The sequence below is a fragment of the Hirundo rustica genome, chromosome 5, assembly GCF_015227805.2.
Source record: "Hirundo rustica isolate bHirRus1 chromosome 5, bHirRus1.pri.v3, whole genome shotgun sequence".
In the NCBI taxonomy this organism is placed as follows: domain Eukaryota; kingdom Metazoa; phylum Chordata; class Aves; order Passeriformes; family Hirundinidae; genus Hirundo; species Hirundo rustica.
In genome coordinates this window covers 39,093,334-39,108,892 of record NC_053454.1, presented here as the reverse complement: position 1 = coordinate 39,108,892, position 15,559 = coordinate 39,093,334, and the positions used below count along the sequence as shown (strand labels likewise).

Here is a 15,559-nt window from a genome sequence, read left to right as displayed (position 1 = left end):
GTTATTTTTAAAGTCTCTAAAAAGCTAAATTTAAAAATCTTAATTATTCAGGGTTTTGTACTACAGATGCATTTGTAAATAAAATTGCATTTAGTGATGAACAAGAAAATCTTTCAATAAAAGTTCTGCTCTTTTCACCTCATATTGGTAGTATATAATTACTTGAGGGAACATGTATAAAGCCAAGGAATGTTTGAATTTAAATAGAGACTCAGGTTTTAGATTTTGGGATCTTTATCTGTAAACACTACCAAATCTCTTTTGAAATTTATTACAGCCAGAACATTCTTTCTCACTTTGGTTTGGGTGCTGCTGGTCTTGCAAAAGTCCTTGGAAAGATCTGGCTGCTGCAGATACCATAATTTCTGATTTGGTTAATTTATATTAAATTTTCTTTTGTTTTAGGAGCTAAGAAGGGAAAAGAAGTGGGGGTTTTACTCACACAGCAAATGAAGCTACATGATACTTGTAGATACCTGCACTTTTCTGTTTGCTGTCAAAATGACAGTCATGTTAGACTCCCTTGACCTTCAGCATACTCCCTTTTCCTGGGGCATGTTTACTTATCATCTCTAAAATGATCCTCACAGTCTGCTCTCCCAGAACAAATATTCTTCAAGAGTGTTTCAAAAACCTGCTGCCTTGGGGATCTGCTCCTGCTGAATTAACCTCCCGACCCAAGGATCATAAGGAACAGACAGAGCAAGCCGCAGACTTTTGAGCTTTATCTAAACACCCACATGGAAGGTGTGACAAACACACCTCATGCACAGTTTCACCTGGCTTTGCAGCTTTGTGCTCTGAAGGGATTTGTATTTCACCATCCTCTCTCTCGCAAATACACACACTTCTGCTCCCCAGGAAGACTCGAGTCACGTGTGACCCTAAGAGGCCAAGTGCCATAAAACAGCAGCCTCATCTGCTCGCTCACTGGTGCTCTTGGTGTTTTCAGATAGGCTTCCTCAGAGTTCAGCTCAGATGGGAACCCTAATCAGAGCTTTGACTGACCCTTTGGCCCTGCGTGGTGTGACAGTAATCTGTTCGCAACTTACAGGATACAAGATACTTCCCGATATTGGGATGTTGCAAGCTTATCCCTGGGTATAAAGCAGAGAGCCTTTCAGTTACAAGCATCCTGTTGAAGGCCAGCCCTGCACCAAACAGGGTTATCAAGTGTCACAGCTGGGGGGCAGGGAAGGAGGTGCATGATGCCGGGTTGTTCCTCTGTTTCTTCTCCACTCAGTTCATAGTGAGAGATATGTCTTAATCACCTCTAAAATCACCATCTGCCAGGGAGAAAACTGCCTCCTTCCCCACCAGTTCCAGTACTGGAACTCAGCAGTGAGCCCTCCAACCTACCGAGGGCAGGCACCCTTATCAGAACTGTTGTGCAGTGTTTTACTGTGGAATGTCAAGTGCCTCTGCAATATCCAGTAGAGACATTAAATTAAACACACACTAATTCAGCTCTATCAGACAGGACAAACTTCAAGAGCTGTATTAATTAAAAACTCTTCCCTAACACCCGTACTTAAGGACATAGAAGATTCTCTTGTCACTTGAAGTAGCTGAAGTAAGGTGTCTATTTCTAAAAGAGATGTCCTGACATACAGTGCTGAGTTCTGAGGTGAAAATTACTTGATGAAATTCCATTTAGTCAATAAAAATATTTGGCTAGGCAGTAGTTTCCCAGGGGAAGTGTCCAGGTATTGTTTTAGTGTAATCCCCAACCCCTCTGCCCAGCTCCAGCCAGTTAGGTCTGTGCTGGTTTCAGATGGTAGAAGGACAAGGGGGTAGCCCAGGTGCCTTCTGGATTATGAGACAAAATAGAAAACCCAAGTCAGTCCATTCCATGGCTCAAGACACTCCATAGGGGAAAAGAAACACCTCAACTCTTCCCCAGCCACCCAACCGGCCAAGGAAGGAGCCATGCTACACTCATAGCTGAGGAACATCCATCCAGCCAGCTCACAGCGTGGCTTACCAGCACGTGGGAGCAGGAGTGAGTAGGAAATGACAGGAGAAAGCCCCAGAAGCTGGGAAGGGTACAGTGTCCAGCACAAGATTGCACAGAGACACATGGACTCGGACAGGGAGAAGCAGCCACACAGCAGGGCTGGGAACAGCTGTGGCCAGAGAAGGAGACAGGGAGATAACAAGGTGCCTGAGAAAGGAGAAGGGTTGCATAGGCTCTCCTTGAAGAGAGAAAAGCCCACCACTTCTAGGAGGAAGTATCAGAAATTTATCGGGGTGGCAAAAAAGAGGCAACAGGTTCATCTGCAAACCCCTGGTGGGCAGAGTAAAGGCTGATGTCTGTTTCTATTGAACAACCAGCCACGTACTGAAGGGGTAATCTGGTGTGGCTGCTTGATATCCACCTCTCTCTCACAGCTAGAAACTTGCCAGCCTTCAGCTGACACAACTTCCACTGAGATTGAGGTTCTCATTTCAAGCTCTCCTGACTGCATGTCCCCTTCCCTTGGGGTCAAAAATGATTTTCTACACAAGACACAACAACCCTCCACCCTTCTTCCTGCACACAGGGCAGTTACTGCAGCTGCCCAGACTAGGCAACTGGGATCATCCCAGTCCCCCAGGTCAATCTGATTGCCACAGCTCACTCCACTCTTTGGCATGCCAGAGAGGCTGAAGAAGCAAAGATTAAAGCAGAGCCTTGGAAATCTCCCCCAGGATTTAGTAAGAGGGTAGTTAGCATCTCCAAGACATTCTTGGGAAATCTGAAAGAATTAATGCATTTTGTGGAAGAAGGAAAAGAAATCCAAGTCTGGCGAAGGAGTTGGAGAAAAACAGTGGGTAAAGGTTGTGCAGATGAGCCACACAATAAGTGAACCCACTGTAAAATTGAGACTCCTTGGAGAAGGATCCATAAGGCTGTGACTGTGCTCTTTCTATCCAGTATAAGAGAGGACAGTCTGGCACAGGGCTTTTTAGCTTGGCAAGGGAAGAGAGACTGGTCCAACTAGAAAAACGAGGAGGCTCTGGTGAGCTGGAATCTCTCTTTCCCTAGTGGCATTCAGTCAAGTCTGATTTTTCAAGAGAGCACAAAGGGAACACTCACAGACACAGGAAGCCAGTCAAGGAGCAAAGACCTTTCATCATCTGTTCCTCAGTCCCCCCAGCTCCACCCCAAAAGACTTTTTCCAGACTTTCCAGTCAGCCCTGAGATGTTGACTGGTGCACCAGCTTCATCAGCTCTCTGGCATGATCTGGCTGCATTCCCTCCCACCTTCAATGAGATAAGAGTCAGGAATGTTGTTCACACAATGGGTGTTACTATTCAAATCTGGAAACCAAAGCAAACATTGGGCAGTTGCAGCAGGTCCCAAGTCACAATATGACTTCCATATGGAAGCAAAACCATTTTTCCTGGTGAAACACCAGCTCTGAAAAGACTTCTTTTCGGAGTCTTTCTGGAGACAAATGAAGGAGGGCTTCATCAGGATAGAGTCAGAGAAGGGAACACTTGGCAGGGAGTTGCACTAACTCAGGTAATTTGAATGCTTTTGATTATCAGAGATGATTCACTTCTGTTCACTTTACACCAAGTGTTGAGAAAGACGTTGCATTTATCTGCATTGACTCACTGTTTCACAACATGAGCTTAAGGCATCGTTAGTACTATGACAATGGGAAGGCTCGGACATCCAAACTCTGACACCAGCCAGGGAAAGACTGCAAAGGGTTTTGTTAAATCCAGACAAATTAGAAAACTTGATGAAGAACCAAACTCCCTCATTCTCTATAATACAGTTGCTGTGAAGATGCTGAGAATAAAAATGCAAATTTTCTGAGACAGCTGTCTGTCAAGATATCAAGAGGATACATGTGTCTGGAAAGATTGTTCTGATTTTTATCACCACAAGATGAGTTTTGCTGTTAAAAAATCAGACTTACAAGGAACACACTGTTTCATTACTGTGTGGAGTTGCTTTCGATAGGGTTACAGACAATTCTTAAGCTCATACATCCCTGTTAAATAGAATACCTGGAACTAAAACCACAAAAGTCAAACTTATGGTAGGGACCATTTATATAAGCAAAGAATTCATAAGATTTGAGAGAGGAACATAGAATTTAATAGCTAAATTAAAAAGTAGAATAGCTCTTAAGAAAAGTTACAGGAATGAAGGAAAGACAACACAGTTCTGTGTATGTTTGTTATGATGTTACTTATCAGGTACAATTAACATGCCCTAATATAATGGTTCTCACTGCTCAACCTGCACTGGTATTTACTGTCACTACTGTCAGAACTGCTCAACACCCAGAGAGGAGATGGGGTTTCTAAAGCACTGGCTTCCATTCAAGCATCTAAATTGATAGCCACGTTCGGAGGAAATCTGACTGCATTAGACACTGTCTGAAAGAACTCCTTAGCTAAAATAAGTGTTTCTTTGCCAAAGGAGGCACAAGTTTTTTTTAAAAAAAATGAAGGAGGAATGGAATGGGAGGAAGGGATACAACTGTACTCAGTGATATGTTCTTCCTCAGACTCCTTCTAAGTTCTTGCCTTCCTTCCCCCTCAGCAATACACAATGTCTGCTTGGTCAGGGAGAACATTCCCTCTCCAAGGTCCTATATCACAAGGTGAAAAGCCTGCAATTATTAGGTAATAGTTGTAAAGTGGTAGCACCTAAGCAGACACAACTTGTGTAAGACTCCATACATACAGATATGCACCAGAAGCACATCTGGGAAATCTGATATGCGTCCCAGTAACAAAGAGGTCAGAAAGAGAACAGACACATATGGAGAAGAGGACAGCTTGACTAAGATCACTGAAGCTCTCAGCAGTGGAGCTGTGAAGAGATGCTAGAACTGCCAAGTCCCTACACAGCACCCTACTTCTCCAGAGCAATGTCCAGCACAGCTCACATTTTGTTGTGGACAAGTGATATTGCCCTAAATTAAATGATAGTGGGGAGCCAAGCATTGTCCTATTAACTGGGTATCTGTGCATGGTTGCTAAACTGGAGGTAAGAGATATGCATCGGATTCTGATGAATGAAACACAAAAATATACAAGCACGATCATATGCTTATTGTTGTATAGAGATGAACTCTGTAATTAGCATCTCTGGGGTAGTGTCTCAAAGAGAAAACAAGAAAGGAAATTGCAATGTGTCTATTTATTTCCATATCTACTGTATGACTGAGAGCCACTCAGCAACCTCTGCTATTTGTAGGAGGGTTTCCCAACGAAACATACCAAAGGCACAGGAAAAGGGCTTGTGTGTTGTTTTCTCAACACACAGTAACAGCCCAACAGGTAGAGCTCCCCACCCTGTAAAAGAGAGGGTGTAAAAGAATGCTTTCCTTAGAGACAATGGGATATAAACCACAAAGGCAGGCTCAGGGCACTGAAAGAGAGCACACGCAAATGATGAGATTAACTCAGCTGATGAGAGCCTGCTGCTAAAAAAGGTGAGGTTATGGGTTCAATCACTGTATGGGCATTTCGCTTAACAGCTGGACCTGATGGTCCTTGAGAGACCCTTTCATCTGAGACTACTCTGTGATTCTATGATCAGTGATATAGGAGGAAGCTGAGATTATTTTAAATATCTACTTCACCACTGCAGAGATAGAGAGAAGTGCCCGGCTAGAAGATGCCAAGTGGCAAGTGCCTGGTCTGGCAGGTGTGATCATGCCTCTCCTGCTGTCCATTTCCCAGGTCTGCCCACTGGGGGACAGAGGGTACGCCAGACCCTGTGGTCTCCGAGTGTGCTGTTCACATTAATGACTCTTGCATTATCACACAGCCCTTAATGGAAAGGCACAATGATCCAAACTTACCAGTCTCTCAACCCTCTCGCTCAGGTCTCTAAACCTTCCTGTGGACTGTCTGGAAAATTCATTATTGTACCGGATGTTGGTGATTTTTACATTGGCACTGTAATAGAACAGCTTCTGATCTGTAAGGGAAAGAAGAGGAACAGGCAACACTCAAAGCAGCAAGATGAATGAACTTCAGAGAAACACCTGGTGCTGACTGATATCCTGACATCTAGGGAGTGGATGAGCCTTCACCTGTATCCAACCCATTCAAATACAGCTTCCAAAAGCTAGGAGCAAGCACTTGATTCAGTTAGGTGATCTAATCCCAAGTTTTCCCAGCAGTTACATTTCTGGCCAACCAACAGAACTTGGGGCTTACAGAGAATCACAAGCTGCACCTTGCTGCTTAGCTACCTTCCTTCCTGGCCTGTCCACTCAACACCAAGCACTGGCAGGAAGCTGCTAGTAATCAGGGAAAGGAAACAGAGAAACACCCCAGAGAGACATGCAGAAGGCTCTGTTTGCCACTCATGTAAGGGAGACCAGACACTTGGATGTTGACTTCATCCCAGAAGTAGATCATGAGAAAAATGTGAAACAAGTGAAAGTAAATAAAAACCAACAGAAACCACAGCCCTCAATTACCCTGCACAGCCAGAAATGTTCCTAGGAGATCTGCAAAGATGCTAAATGAGGAAGGAAAGAGAGCTCTAGAGAAGCCAGTGTTTTTTTCCCTGAATTAGCTTTAGACAGACTGGTGAAAACTCCCAGCATCATCTGGCACAACAGGCACAGAGGAAATTCACTAAGCCTAGGAACAGTGATACATTATGCAAAACTTACCATATGTCAGAAAATAAACTAGGAGACCAATGGTGATAGCTGCTGCCACTGCTGTTCCAATAACAATTACAGCAATTTTCCAGGGCTCAAGATGTCTTATTTTGATGGCTGACTGATGAATTCTGGGGAAAAATAAGAACAAAGGGAGATTATTAAGAAGAGCCTTCTCTATTTAAGGCTCCCATCCCTCCCCCCCAAAAAACAAAAAAAAATATTAAGCTAGTTTTCTCCCCCAACATTAGTTGATTCTTCCCAAAAATATTAATTGACTTCTCACCCAACAGCCTTGAAAATGAAACCATGACAAGACTATTTTGAAATAGCTGTTGGGATGTGCTAGAAGTCAAAGAACACAGACAGGTTAGAGGGTTTTAGGTATTATTAGGGCCAAATCAAGTAAGAGTCCCGTTAAGATTCTTATGTGACTCCTAATTAGAAATTTGCAAGAATAAAACTTATTTTTCAGCTAGGTGAACTTTCACACAGCAATGTATACAGCTTTCAATTGGTTAAGCAAATCAGTTATCAGATACATTGGCATCTTTGCTCCTAAAACTGCTTTGTGCAGTAAAATTGGCAAAAAGCACCCCATGCTTTGTATAGTACATATCTATACATTATTCCAGCTGCTCAGTCCATTTCAGCCTTCAAAACAGAGGTGAACAAAAAAGAGAAAGAGATTTCAGAGGGCCAGCCTGCGTTTCCTGTCTTATTCAGACTGAATCTAAACATAAAGGCAAGTTCTGCCTTAAGTGGTATTTGCTGAAGTGATAGAATAACAGGGAAGGACAAGGACATGTGAGTAGGAACATCACGAGATGCTTCTCTCTGCTGTGCTCTTAATAACATGGTTATTAATCCAAATTAACTCTTGGAATCCCAATGGACAGTCAGTATAATTAAAAAAAAAACTCATTGAAAAAAAGTTGGTTACAGCAAATTCTGTCTTTGTCTATAAACTCGAAGACTCCTTAAAGCCATTTTTCTATTACATTATCAGCCATTACAAAACACAGAACAAGAAGGCACTGTTTTTGGTAAATAGTCCTTCATTCTACTTCAGATACCTCACTCATGCAGATATGCACACCTGCAGGTTAAGGTACAACCTGCCTCAGAAAAGCAGGGTGCAGGGATCCTCTCCTGAGGGTGTGAGGCGCCTCAGTGAGTTCCTACATACAAAGTACACACAGCTCACTCCCAGAACACACACCTCATGAGCCAGAAGTTTTAAATACATTCAAATAAGTTGAAATAATTTCAAGTGACCCCTGCAGCTGTTTACAGGAAAGGGATAGCAAGCAACTGTCCCTTTTTTATGTGCATGGCTCACAAATACGAAAGCAGATCTTGATATTTCGTTCTAATTCCATTGCAATGTCTTACAATTACAATCTTATTACTTTGGCTTGGAAAACAACTGACTCAGGCCAAATATCATGATATGTGATTGAATGAAAATGGGAGGAATAATTTGTCACTTGGATCTGTTCTGACTTGTTCTGCATGTCCTATTTAGTGTTTCCTTCCCTCCTGCTATCCTGTACAACAGCCATCAACCTCTCATCAAGTTTGCGTCAAAACCCATCTGTGACTCCATTGCAAAAAACCACCCCCAAATACCATACAAACAAAAAAACCAACCAACCAAACAGACCCCCTAAAAGCAAAGACTGAAATTAAATAGTCCTGTTAACAGTTCAGAGATGGGCACATCCAAAATTGTTTCTGAGATTATTGTATGAAAATTGGCTTAGATCTTCAACTGGAGAAATGAAAAATGTGGAAGTGCAGATAGTCAGGACTCTACCTCACTAACAAGAATATTTCTAAGTTGTGGCTTTTAGGTGAAACCGTAAAGTCAGTGGTGAGTTCAATGTGCATTTGTTGTTTTATGGTTTGTTGGGTTTTTTTCCCCTCACCCTGGGCAGTCTTTTGCACGGCTTACATGCTTTGCAAATGTGTCTATTATGTTTGAAATGAGATTAAGTTACAAGAAAAGCCAACAGAACAAACACAAAAATGCATTTAACTTAAAACAACTTACTCTTGTATGCTTGTAGATTCTCTCATTTAAAAAGCAGTTGTTTTGATTAGGCTGCACAGAAGGAAAACAGCTGAGAAGGTCTTTCAGCTATACTGATCCTGGCATAACCTCAAACCAAAATGCTGGGTTGGAGGAGCCCATTTGAAAGGCTGAATGCCACCTCTGCGCCGCAGTAGGTGAACCTGAAGAAATTACTGCCTATCATATCATCGAAACAGCAGTTTCAGACCAGAAGTAACATAGCTGGGACACAGTTAAACAGAGTACTATAAATCTGAAACCTTTTCAGCATTCTCTGGTATATACTGTAAAATTTTTTTGCAACTTTCATTCTTTATTTCTTCTGTTTTGACTTCCATGTTATCATTAACAAACAGAAGTCTCAGTCCACAACAGTTACTCGCACATGTAATTCTACTCACACACAACTTTCACCTAATTCATGAAACTTGTTTGAGAACATCATTTCAAAGAGGTGCAGAGGGGTCTCAGCACCTCCGTTTCTAGACTGAATTTCCTCAAACAAGAAGCTGTTTGATAAATTCATCTTAGAAAGTCACTTAACAGGGGGAGGAGGTGCTGTTTGGGACTTGGATGTCTTTTTTTTTTTTTTTTTTTTTTAATTATTATTATCATTAATCTTAATCTTTCCCCCTTCCTTTTATACATAAACAAGAAACAGCTGTTAAATTTTTATCCTCCACTCCTAATTTCTTTTAAAAATGAAAACTGGTTTTAACAACAAAGGGTATTTTTGAGCAAAATATCCTTGGTTACGCTGTACCATCTGGATAAACATCTTGAATAGATATGCTGCAGACTAAGAGGATTTCTAATCCAGGTTTTCAAAGATATCTGTGAGACAAACCCACAAAGATTACTGAACTGGTATTTTTTTATTCCCACTAACTTTGAACTTTATCACTGCTTTGCTGTAGCTTCTAAGGTTCGTTCCTCAAAGCTTAATAATTTTATCTAACAAGTCCCACTGTGTAAATTTGACCAGTACTTACAAGGATTCAGTACACACAAGAGAAATACCTGTGCCAGAACTGAAACAACTGAGATCCATGTGATGATTTGTCAGGGCTTGGACGTTCTGGAGAGAGCTGATAAAAGTTCAATGCTGTGAATTTCTTTTTCTTAGACCAATAGTCAAGCAGTCTTTGCTTACTCCATGGGAGCTATGTGCTCAAAGCAAGGAAACAGGGACTGAAGCCTAGAAATGCATGCTAAGATTAAAAACACTCCAGCTGGGAAAGTCACTGAAGTCCTCCAGAGCAGAAGTGGAAATGTTATGCCTGAACAAAATACCTGAAGATGAAAGTTCCCCACTGACCTCAGTGGGCTTTCTAGCAAGGTCTCTTCTGCTTTCAGCTTGAGTGGCCCTTCCCTCTTCCCCAGAAGCTGCTCTTTCCAAGGAAACCATGCCTCTGCAGTAATCTTAAACACACTGCAAACAAGGACTGGATTTATTCTCTTGACAGAAACCTGCCAAGTCTCAGATTAAGATTTTTCCCATGAGGAAGAGGAGTGAAATACTTGCTGGCAAAGAGAAACAACAAAAACTGTCACAGAATTGTTTACGCTGACATAATGGTTTTACTTCTTTGACCTCTCTTGGTTTCCTAGTAATTCCCGACATTGTCTCAGCTTTTTCAACTGACGTTCAGCTGACATTTTCCCAGAAAAACCCACTGAGACCTTTCCTGAATGATGATATGTGATTTGGAGCCCTGCATTCCATACATGGATTCCTTCACATCATACACAAAGAAACCTTTCAGGAGCATTTTACTCAACGAGGAGCTCACAACAATGAATACAGAGCCAGAGAGATCCCCCCCATTATGCATTTTAGAAGGCATAAGAAGGACACAGTTAATTATGTCTGACTTTTAGTAAGGGAAGAATATCAAAAGAAAAATATTAGTCTCAAAGGAAAATTAAAAATATTGCCTAATATCCTAACTTGGGTTTTTAAGGGTGTTTAATAAACAAATTATAAACATTGCATTAAGTAAATCATAAATGCACTTGCCTAGAACTCTTAGTTTGTAGAAGAAATTAGTGTCTTTTACCTACTGAAATTTAGATTCACTTCTTGCAAAGAAGCAGAATTAAAACTGCCATCTGTGGGTCAAACTGTCTGCTTCAGAGGAAAAACCTCAAAGGTTTTCCTCCCCAGGGCTGGAAGCACGCTTGGACACCAGTGGAAGACCTCCATTGCCTGCAGTGGGCTTTGTATTGGAGGCAGTGTCCAGCTAAGCCAGCATGCACCAGGAAAGAGAGCACAGGCTCCGCTCTGGCACGCACCCACTGGCAGTGGCTGCTCAAGAAAGGTGCTGACAGGACAGACTGCTGGAAAGCCAAACCCAAAAGAGTCACCTAGAGATGATCCCTTGTGGGCTATTACACGTCCTTTGCCTTTAGTCCTTCCTATAGGAGAGGCATGCTTACATTGACAAAATTTCTCCACTGTTTGAGGATGCATATAGTACCTATCTCTTAAGGTGCTTTGAGAAAAAATAAATTATAAAAATTGCTATAGCAATGGTTCTAATATTACATTACAATGTAATGTAGTATAAAAAAATACACAAATAGTAGGGTAGTGATGTGCTTCAATTTGATTACTGAAATAAATCTCTTTACTGGTACATGAAAACTATACTTACCATCGCTCCCAAGGAGTTCTGCAAGTCTGATACAACTCTTCTGCTGGTGTGCATCTGTGACTGCTTATGTCAGCTCTGAATCTGACCCAAAGCATCCACCTTCTTCTGCAGTTTAAAAGCTTATCTTTCTGGATAATAATACATATTTCTCTGCTTTATACTTTATGTCCTGGTTTTCACTGGGATACAGCTAATTTTCTTCTTAGTAGCTGGTACAAAGCTGTGTTTTAGGCTTACTGTGAGAATAATGTGAGTAACACAGTGATGATTTAGTTCTTGCTCAGTAGTGCTCGCTGTCAGTCGAGGGCTTTTCAGTTTCCCACACTCTGGCACTGAGTAGATGCGAAAGGAGCTGAGATGGAGCATGGCCAGGACAGGTGACCTGAACTGGCCACAGGGATATTCCATTCTACAGAGCCTCATGCTCAGTATGTAAATGGGGGGAAAGTTGGCTGGAAGGGGCCATTCCCTACTGTAGCATGGGCCGGGTATTGGTCAGTGGGTGAGCAATTGTATTGTACATCAGTTGTCTTGCTTGGGATTTCTTTTTTCTGCCTCTTCATTATTATTATCATCAGCAGCAGCATTAATATTATTAAAGATAATAACAATTTCAATTATTAGACTGCTCTCAACCTATTGGGGTTTTTGTTGTTGTTGTTTTTAGTTTGGTTTGGGGTTTTTTTTCCCCCTAAATATCCTCCCCATCCCACTGGGATGAGAGGTGGTGTGTGTGGGGTGTGAGTGGCTGAATGGCACTTAACTGCTGTTTGAGGTTAAACCACAACATATAATAAACCGTTGCTAGGCTGAGTAGATAAACAGTGAAATGCTGTAATCTAGCAATGTATTTTCACTGAATAGAGATGGACAAATTTCTTCATGGGAAGAATGCAGCTGAAATTAGAGAAAGGTCCCTAGACAGGTGGTTCAGCTGATACTGAAAACCCAGGCAGCTCTCCAGTGGCAGAGAAATTGGATAATTGCCATGTTCAATTCTGTATAAAATCTGCCCACCTGTTATCACCAAATCTGTCCACAGTGTACATGAAGCTTTCAGATTGTCTGTATCAGAAGCATGTCAAATTAAGCCATCCCAAGCTTGGCTTCATTCAAAAGGAGGATCTGTATGTAATCAAAAACACAAACATGGAAGGAGTATGTGGTGGAAGCAGAATGCCTTGATTTGCAAAGCTTATGCTGACTCAAAATGCCAGATCATAAAACTGCATGCGAAAAAAACAATAAAGGGAAACACTTCTGAAACACCCTCTAAAAGGAACATCAGAGGCCAGAAAAGCTGCTGGGATTACACTGGGTCTTGCTCAGGGGATGAATATGACAAGATTTTAAGGCTCAGGAGGAGGTCTTGTCTCATTCTAGATTTCCTGTCTAAAATGGCCAGAAACTGAGGGAAATCAGCGAGGAAACATCAATGGTTCCAATTGCATATGAGTCAAATCAGGTGTGGTGTGTACCAGAAGCAAAAGTATTTCAGTAGGGTTTCCTGAATTCAGGATCTGCTCTGGGACAAACTGAGCAGGATAGGTTTCTCTTTGGCACCATGCAGGAACCACATCTGCCTGCTTCAATAAGCAAGGTGAACTCCCACTAATGCCAGTGGCACATGAGTGTCCTTGCACTAGGGCTGGTATCTATTTCCTGCTACACCTCAGCAGTCTATAATTTGCATTCATTTTGCCCACCTACTGCATGACAAATTGGTGCAAGTGGCACTGCATTTCCAGCCGCATATTCACTTTTAGACTGCCATATACAGCACCAGCTGCTCCGTACCTCACCCTGCCAGGGCACGAGATCTTCACAAGGAAGCTGCAGATAGGACACTGCACCTGCTTCCCAGGGTGCAGGACACAGCACAACAGCGGGACAAGACCAGCAGGGCTGTCTACTCCACCCAGTTTTTCTCAGCGGGTTTGCTTCCTGCAGGGTTTTACACAGCACACGTTCCAACTTAGCATGAAATGCTTTGAAAAGAGGCATCTAGGAACTGGATAAAGGTAACTCTATAAGAGAGTTACTCCAGTGAAACTCCAGAAGGGACTAAGGCAGAGGAGGATGAGCTCAGACACCAAAGCTTACAGCTCCACACTCAGATACACAATCCTCCTCAGCAAAGAACTCTGGACATCTAACAGGCTGCACAGGAGCTTTGATTAAGACTAGGCAGTTTCCATCCCTTCCCAAACATGTAAATATTTAACTATCCAACACAGATTTCCCCTAATGCACTTTAGGTTTTATAATAATTTAAACAATTAAATCCTTTCTTAAGTAGGAAGAAACCAAACTGTACTCAGAGGTTATTTAACTACCCTCTAGCACACTGTCATTAAAATTATTTACACCACTGTTGATATCACAAGGACATGGCAAGTAGACTTACATCTAACTAGGAAAAAAGGGGTTTTCCATTCTGTAAGGTAGAGAACTCTTTTTTAGTTTTTCCCTGTTTATGTAACAAGCACAAACTGGTAATCACAACTGATGGGGATTTCTTTACCTGACAATTAGAGTAGCGTATCTTTTAAGTTATGGATATTAAACAGGGCAGAAAATCTTTGGGTATTGAGCAGGGTACTACTAAGCAGCACAGAACACAAAGATGAACTTCATCCTCTCCTGGAAAAGTCGGGACTATTGACTAAAATTATATTGTGTCCATAAAATGAGAACAACACTTCAGTGGGCACAAAGAAAAAGTTTTGTCTATCCAGAAACAATGTTTCTATTTCAGCATGCCTTGAAATTATTTTAAAAACTCTATTTTTTAAAAATACTGAAGATGGAAAAAATAAGTAGTATCTTGAAATTATCCACACCATTTGCCCAAAGCAACACAGAGAGAAGATTAATGTTGTAATCTTTAACAATCACACACAAAAATTCAACCATCCAGCCAAATCATTAGGATGATAAAAAATAATTCACTTTCTTTAGAATTTTGTTCCTCAGGTCATACTTTTAGGCTTCATCAACTGCTGATACAACAAAAATAAAACAAAAACAAAACAAAACAACAACAACAACAACAAAACTCATGGGAGACTAAGCATGCCCCTCTTGCCACATTAATCCATAATCCAGTGAGTTAAACAGAAATTACTAATTCCAAGAGGTTTCCTGTACGCCTAGAACCCAACCTCTCTTCTGACCCAAGAGACAAGAGTTGAGTGTTGCACTTGGAAGACTTATTTTTGTAAAAATACTCTGAACTTCCTAGTGCTGTCTGAAATATTTTTATGGTAAAATAACACTAAGGATATCCAGCATCTGTGCATGAAATACTTTCTGATGCAAACCAGCTACTCATTACTCCCTAGAAATCACGGCTTCTTGGCTAAAATACAAGGGTTAAAACCAGAATGATGAACACTTATAGTGTTCCCCTTAAGTAGTCATTCTGACATCACTTATTTAACCAGGATTTTTTGCAGGACTTTGGGGAAATAATATTGCAACTACACCTGGCTTAACGTCACGTTTTTCACAAATCACATCGCTAGCACTTGATTGTGACACAAAAGAACTTCTTGGTTTCTGCACTGCTGCAACAAAAGCCTGCTACAGGCAGAATAAGATCATCAGAAGGAAGAAAACGTAAGTGTCAACCTGACATCATCTTTCTAAACAGACAGCAAACCATTGTGCTCCTGGCTGTGCTAGAGAAGGATTTCTTTCTGTATTTCTGACTCCAGACACGTTACTCTTTTCATCCAGACCACAACCTCCAAAACCACCCTTTCATCCTGCAATTTCCTGTTCAGCTTTCTCTCTGTTTATCATCCCTCTTCAGGCTGCGCATTTCAAACAGATCCACGATGTACCCCAGCTCTAAAAGGATGAAAGAGGCATAGATAGGGCATCGAGCACCAAAGCTAAGAGAAAAAACCAGATTTCTCCTCTGGATCTATGGCCTTGAAGCGCTAAGTCTTTCCCATAGACAGTACCCTTTACCACCATGACGCCTCCAAATTAAACTTGCCCGTTTGAAACGTGCCACCTACTTTTGAAGATCCCATGGTAGGTCCCGGTAGGCCTGGTAGCCTTTCTGCCCGCCAACGAAGGCTTGACTAAAGTCTGGACTGCGCAGAGAATGGTGCTGGAAAACGCAGGAGTCGCATTGACTGGTGTGACGGGAAGGGAAAGGTGTTGAATGAAGATCCTTCAT

The 15,559-nt window shown here is 41.7% G+C and overlaps 1 protein-coding gene across 1 annotated transcript in view; it reads right to left on the bottom strand.

Annotated features, from left to right (window-relative positions):
• LOC120753110 (transmembrane protease serine 11E-like) overlaps positions 1–15,559 on the bottom strand; it is a 39,381-nt gene extending 23,822 nt beyond the window's left edge. Inside the window, exons 1-3 of the mRNA XM_040065052.1 lie at positions 15,396–15,559; positions 6,643–6,764; positions 5,818–5,936 (exon numbers count right to left, since the gene is read on the bottom strand). Coding sequence (XP_039920986.1) covers positions 5,818–5,936; positions 6,643–6,764; positions 15,396–15,559 — 405 coding nt within the window. The remainder of the gene's footprint in view (positions 1–5,817; positions 5,937–6,642; positions 6,765–15,395) is intronic.